This window comes from Panicum virgatum, chromosome 3N (assembly GCF_016808335.1).
Source record: "Panicum virgatum strain AP13 chromosome 3N, P.virgatum_v5, whole genome shotgun sequence".
Classification (NCBI taxonomy): Eukaryota; Viridiplantae; Streptophyta; class Magnoliopsida; order Poales; family Poaceae; genus Panicum; species Panicum virgatum.
In genome coordinates, this window is record NC_053147.1 from 61,695,417 (window position 1) to 61,702,073 (window position 6,657).

At 53.7% G+C, this 6,657-nt stretch overlaps 1 protein-coding gene across 1 annotated transcript; it reads left to right on the forward strand.

Annotated features, from left to right (window-relative positions):
- The first annotated feature begins 1,357 nt into the window (after positions 1-1,357).
- LOC120666508 (probable ubiquitin-conjugating enzyme E2 23) lies at positions 1,358-4,626 on the forward strand. The gene is made up of 5 exons (XM_039946364.1): positions 1,358-2,942; positions 3,049-3,207; positions 3,326-3,514; positions 3,601-3,673; positions 3,760-4,626. The coding sequence occupies exons 1-5, from the start codon at positions 1,515-1,517 to the stop codon at positions 4,476-4,478; spliced, it is 2,568 nt and encodes an 855-aa protein (XP_039802298.1). The 5' UTR covers positions 1,358-1,514; the 3' UTR covers positions 4,479-4,626.
- The last annotated feature ends 2,031 nt before the right edge of the window (positions 4,627-6,657 follow it).

The window sequence follows — 6,657 nt, forward strand, 5'->3', positions numbered from 1 at the left end:
GTTCAACTCCACGAAGTAATGGATGAACTTGTTCCTCCAGAAAACACGAGAGAGGAAGACAAGAAGAATCGGACCCGAGGCAAACAGGGTGGGTTTCCTGTCCCTAACTGATCCTTTGCAGTTTCCAAGGGTGCGTTCAGAAAATGGGTGATGGTGTTCATCCTAGCATTCAGCCTCAAGACGCATAAGCTAGTTCAACATTATTTGATCAGTTGATCCAACTGGATGGAGAATTACTTCGCTGCTCCCTCCATCCTAAAATGAAAAATGCAACTCTCGCTTCTTGAGAAGCCAGGCACTTTCAAGTTCGATCAAATTTATATAAAATAGTATTAATATTTATGTTATAAAATAAGTATTATTAGATTAATCACATACTATATTTTCATACAAAATCTATTTCGAGATATAAATATTAGTAGCTTTTTATATAAATTTGACCAAACTTGAAATTATTTAACTTAATGGAAAACAAGAGCTGCATTCTATATTGGGACCGAGGGAATAGTTCTTATAGACGAAAGATGCAGACAGAAGTGTCCTTCAACAATTGGAAGATCACAAAAAGAATTCTCCTTGCATACTGCTAATTACATTTAAGTTCAGTAACTTCCATAAGGCAGAGTTGGTTGCAATCCGCAAACTGAAACAATATAGAGCCATCTGAGTTTCAACTCGCCTTTTGACTTGCAACCTGTACCATGACAAGGCCTCAGCTTTGAAATTTATCATGCATCTGCATGGCTGCATGATAAAAAAAATCTCGCAGCTAGCAATGTAGAGCAGCGTGTCCATTGTAATCAAGCCACGTGCCCACGTGCAAACTGCAGCGATACGTGTGGCTTGATCTCTGTTCGAATGGTGGCGCCTGCCTGCTTCCTATGGTGAAGCATTGGAACTGGTTGGTACCACCACCCGGTGCCAATTTCCCTCCACTAGATCGTCGATGGCCAAAGGTACCAGCTGCTGTTGCAGCCGGTACCGATGGTACCCATTGGTACCGGCTGCAACAGCAGCTGGTACCTTTGGCCAGGACCGATGGCCCGTTTTGTAGTAGTGAGGTCTGGCATTGGACAGTAACATAGGCATAAAACTTCCGCCGCAATATATGTGCTATGTTGCATGTAACATTGATCTAGCAGTTTTCGAAAGCTATTGCAACTTCCCAAAACACTGAGTGCAACATTAGAAAACTCCTTCAATAACATGTAAAAACACAATTTGCAACATCAAGAAATGTCTAAACAAATAGCTCGTCAATGTCTAGACTCCGGCTCCGGCTCCTGTTGAGGTCGGACAACCGATCAGCAACAGCCAAATACATCTGGCCGACTCGACTACGTTTTCTTTAGCGAGCTTATGCAATTCGTCCCTGACACGACTCCGGCTCCTGTTGAGGTCGGACAGGAACTGGGCCGCAGCAATCGAGAATACAAATAAATAAATCCAAGACACCTAGATACGCCGTGATTATATTATTCAAGGCAGAGATCCAAGCCCAGATACGCCGTGATATGGAGAAGGCGTCGGGGCGAAGTATCTGCCCGTTCGACCTTGTCGCGTTCAAGTCCACAGGCGGCGGCGCTCATGGCGACCGCGGTCGGGTGCTGAACGCAAGGCCCGGCAAGGGCAACACGCGTGCCGTGCTGTGTGTCGACGGCGCCGTGGTTCGAGTAAAGCCCAGCGAGATCACCGTCGTCGACCGGAGTTACCTTTACCCAGGCATCGTCGTCGCCTCGGCCTCGGACCCCGGCGGCCAGCTCGGGGTCGTCACAGGTGTGGACCGAGCGCTGGACCTGGTCCGGCTTGACGGCGAGAATGCAGCGGCGCCGGTCGCCGGAAGCGTGCCCCCTGGCGAGCTGCGGCGCGTCAGGGTGCTCAACCTTGGCGACTACGTCGTGTCCGGCCCCTGGCTCGGCCGGGTCGTCGAAGTGTCCCTCGACGTCGACGTGGCGTTCGACGACGGCGCCGTCTGCAGGGTCGCAGACGCGTGCCGCAAACTGAGCTCCTTGCGCGGCGGGGACGGCCTGAGCCGCCTCACCAACAGTTCTTTCTACCCCGGGCAGCTCGTCGTCGGCCACCGGTCTGTTTTCAGGGCATCGCCGTGGCTCAAGGGCTACTGGAAGCCCAGCCGTGAGAGGGGCACCGTCGCCAAGGTGGAGATGGCCGGCGTGCTCGTCTACTGGGTCGCCTCGTCGCCTAGTACTAGTGACATCAAGGCGTCGTCGGCGCCTCCAGCGTACCAGGAAAACCCTCAGAATCTGACCTTCTTCTGCTCCCCGCCCAGCTGCTACTGGAGCATCGGCGACCGCTGCTTCTTCCGCAACCCCGGCGGCCATCGTGCGCCGCCGCCGGCAGCTGCCAAGGAACAACCGGCAAAGTCGAGCCGGAACCGGCCTGGGCGGCGGATGGCGATGCGACGACGAGTGGACCACCGGAGCGACGCAGAGTTGGAGCGGCCAATGTCCGTCGCCAACACCCGCACGACGGCCGACGTGCTGTGGCAGGACGGGACGCGGCAGCGTGGCGTGGCGTCGGCGTCCCTGCTCCTCTTCGTGCCGCGGAACGAGCACGATTTTCTCCCGGGGCAGCAGGTTGTTCGTGTCCGCGGCGGGGATGGCTCTGCCGCCGCCGGTGTCGTTAGAGGCCTCAGCTGCAGGGACCGGACCGTGAGCGTGTCATGGCTGAAGCAGGAGGCGGCGATGCCCAACGGTGGCGACGAGATCTTGAGCGCATATGATCTAGGCATCGATGGCAACTCCAGGGTCTTCTACGGGAATGTTGTCGTTCGGCTACGAAACAGCATGCACGAAGCTGTCGTGCAGGCTCAGAGCAACGACAGGAAGACGATGGGTGACGACCTTTCATGGGTCGGACATGTCTCGGATCTTTGTGAGGATGGCCACGTCCTAGTCAAGTGGGGTAATGACAAGACGACAAAGGTAATCACCAGATTAAAATCTAGCCGTCTCGATAAATAAAAAAATAATATCAAATAAAATGCTAATAAAGTTGCTATGTATATTATTGTTGTTGTTGATTTTTCAGGTGTTGCCTCATGAGATAGCTGTTGTCAAACTACAAATGGTTAGTGAGATGCTCCGAGAGATGGGGGATTGGGTGTACGATGACGGGGACATCGGCGACGATGCTGTCGACAATAATGCACAGGAGCAAACGGCCGTTCAAGAGCCCGCCGGCATCGCTGTATCCGTCGTCTCAACTTGTGATTTATTTCATTCTCTTGCGTTGTGCGTCACACGACGTACTGTACTATATATGTGAGTAGTAATGTGACTTTGTATCTTACTATGTTTCATACCAGGACAACGGCGCCAACGGAGAAGGTGGTGACGACGATTCCGACACCGAAGATGGCCTCGTACCATCGACGCGTTTGAATTGGGGCGGCGACGGCTCTGATAGGCAAGGGGCGGATGATTCGTTTCGTTTCCAGCAGTTTGACGTCATGCAGAGCCCTCCGGATCACCATTACCTCGACGACACAGAGCAGGTGCGCCATGTACAGATATGATCATTAGTTAATCATGTCAAATCATCTACATATATTATTAATTGGCGTGCTGATGCTAATTACAGGGTACCGGCGGTGGAAGGAGGTGGATAAAGAGAGTGCACAAGGAATGGAACATTCTAGAGAACAGCTTACCTGGTATGTGTAATTGTTTTTTTCTTTTGGCAAAGACGACACACGCACCTGAATGAGATGATGAATCTGCACGTGCTGCGTGCGTGCAGACACCGTGTACGTGCGGGCGTACGAGGACCGCATGGACCTGCTCCGGGTGGCGATGGTGGGAGCGAGCGGGACGCCGTACCACGACGGCCTCTTCTTCTTCGACCTGCAGCTCCCGCCGTCGTACCCCGCCGCGCCGCCGTCGGTGAACTACCGGTCCTTCGGCCTCCGCGTGAACCCCAACCTGTATCCCTCCGGCACCGTGTGCCTGAGCCTGCTCAACACATTCGGCGGCCAAGGAGCCGAGCTCTGGTCCCCGGAGGTCTCCAGCGTCCTCCAGGTCGTCGTCTCCATCCAGGGCCTCGTGCTCAACGCCCAGCCCTACTACAACGAGGCCGGCTACGAGGCCCAGGTCGGCACGCCGGAGGGTCGCCGCAACGAGCTCCCGTACAGTGAGAACACCTACCTGCTCAACCTGCAGACCATGATCCACCTTCTGCGCAGGCCGCCGGCGGGCTTCGAGGATTTCGTCAGGAACCACTTCCTCCACCGCGCCCGTCACGTCCTGCTCGCGTGCAAGGCGTACCTAGAGGGCCGCCTCGTGGGCACGCTCGGTGGCGAGGCGCGCGCCGCAGATCAGGGGAGGAGCTGCTCGGTGGGGTTCAGGCTCGCTCTCGCCAACGTGGTGCCCCGACTTGTGGAGGCGTTCGCTGCGATCGGCGCCCAGGGATGCGAGGAGTTCGATCGGCCACCGCTCTGCACTTCGTCTGCTAGCGGCTAGTTAAAGCTCGCGTGCTTACTTTTACACATCATTAGAGTTACAATTTTGAAAACAAGCTAGAGTTTAGTTCATTTACACGTTTGATTGAATTTGGACCGTACATCAATATATTTTTGGATGTTATATTAATATTATTTGAAATGGTATAGCAATTTTGCCTCAAAAGCTTTATTCAGTTAATAAGCCCTGCCGTGGGTGTAAAACTAATAAGCCGTTTATTTACACACACACACACACACACACACACAATATATATATATATATATATATATATATATATATATATATATATATATATATATATATATATATATATATATATATAGGCATATTCTGTATTCATGGCCTGCAATTTGGAACAAGCTGCAGCGGCACTACACTATACCGAACCATTGCTGCAACAATAGTTGTTGCAGGGGCTTATATAAACAATGGAAGTGAGTAAGATTACTGAAATTCTGTGATCTTGCTGCTTTTTCTGTTTGAAAGGTATTATGTTCCAAGAAGCCAACCGAGGAGCTCATGTAGCATTGTGACAAGGTTTAAGCATCGCGTCCCAACATGCACTCCACTCCACTCTACCACTCTTCTTTATTTCTTCAGGAAAAAGCCCTGGATTCGCCTCTGTAGCTACAACTGAGAACAAAATTTCAGTTCCATATAGATATGGTTAAGATGTGAAAGTTCACCATCACAACATTTCAACATGTCATAGCCTGTTTTTCCCACACAATAAATACTTGCGTACCTATATCTTTTTGCTTTCAGTTTTTACAACATGCAGAACGGCTACTGCTTATATTGCTTCCACAGAATGATAGTTTTACTTATATTTTATCAACAATCAGACTGCAAGTTTCACTAAAATCAAGATCATAAGGGAGTCCAGAGAGATTAGTTCTACGGTGCCACAATGCTCCAATATGTAGGCCATTTCAGAAAGGAGAACCCAGCCAAACTGTTCCATTTCAATGCATGCCAGAACGATGAAGTTGCTTAGCTGAAACAGAACTACATTTCTAAGCTGAAAAGACGGTAAACTACATTTCTTTGCAAGGAAAGATGGTAAACTACATTTCACTAAAATCAGACTGCGTGGTCTGAACAAGTCTGACTGCTGCCATAGCACCAAAGTCTGAATGAACTGCAACAACGATGTTTCTCATGGCAACCAGATCAGCCGTAGAGGACGATGGCTGCCACCGCAACCACAAACGCGATGACGAACAAGATGTACCGCGGCTCGTCCGGAAGCTGATGAGGGTAGCTGTGGCCGCCGCCCGCGATGGCCGTCGACGTGCCGGCGCGAGGAAGCGTATCCTTCCACGATCCCAGGCGAGGACGCTCCGCTGGTGCTGGCAGGGGGGGCAGAGGCACCGTAACGGGGCGACGAGTAGGCGACGCGGTGGCCGTCCCCGAGCGGTGGTGGTGCGCCCAGAAGAAGTCGCCGTGGACCTCGAGGGACGGAACGGTCGGTGCGCGCGCCCGTGGCTGCTCGACGGCGAACAGCGCCTGCGCTGCGCCGATGGCCACCATCATCGCGGCCGCCCCGAGCACCAACAGGGCGGCTGCGGCGGTTGCATGGTGCTGGTCGTCGTCGTTCGCGCAGCGCGGCGCAGGCGCAGTCCCGTCCGAGAGCCCGGGACCCTCCTCCTCGGACTCCGCGCCCACGCCGACGCCCGCGGCACCGGACGCCGCCTCCTCCTCGGACTCCTCGAGCGCCGCCTCGTTCTCGCTGACGCCCTCCTCCTCGTACTCCGCGCCCTCGCCGACGCCCGCCTCCTCCTCCTCCTCCTCGGCTCCGGAAGAGCTCGCCGCCGCGACGACGTCCTCGTCGGCGTTGGCGTCCAGCGCGCGGGTCTGCCCGTCCGCGCTCCCCGGCCCGTCCTCGGGGTCCTCTTCGACGCCGCCCGCCGCCTGGTCCGGGTCCGAGCCGAGCTTGGGGAAGTCGATGGCGCGGACCTCGTCGTCCGCGGGGCTCGCCATGGCGGCGGGTCTCGGGGCTGGGCGGTGGCCGGTGTATTGATTCGATTCGAATCGAATTGGGGGAAACAAACGGGAATGGGGGGCTCGGGGGTTTGGGCTCGTCGTTCCGACGCCATGGGCATGTATATATATATCGAGAGAGAGACGGGTTCCAGCTGTTCGCGTTTTCTGAATCCCAGTGTAGATTTTCCGA

Excerpts from the sequence above, each read along its gene's own strand:
- LOC120666508 (XM_039946364.1), top strand. The coding sequence starts at position 1,515 with ATGGAGAAGGCGTCGGGGCGAAGTATCTGCCCGTTCGACCTTGTCGCG. Across the intron at positions 2,943-3,048 it reads GTAATGACAAGACGACAAAG|GTGTTGCCTCATGAGATAGC; the intron begins GTAATCACCAGA and ends TTGATTTTTCAG. Across the intron at positions 3,515-3,600 it reads ACCTCGACGACACAGAGCAG|GGTACCGGCGGTGGAAGGAG; the intron begins GTGCGCCATGTA and ends TGCTAATTACAG.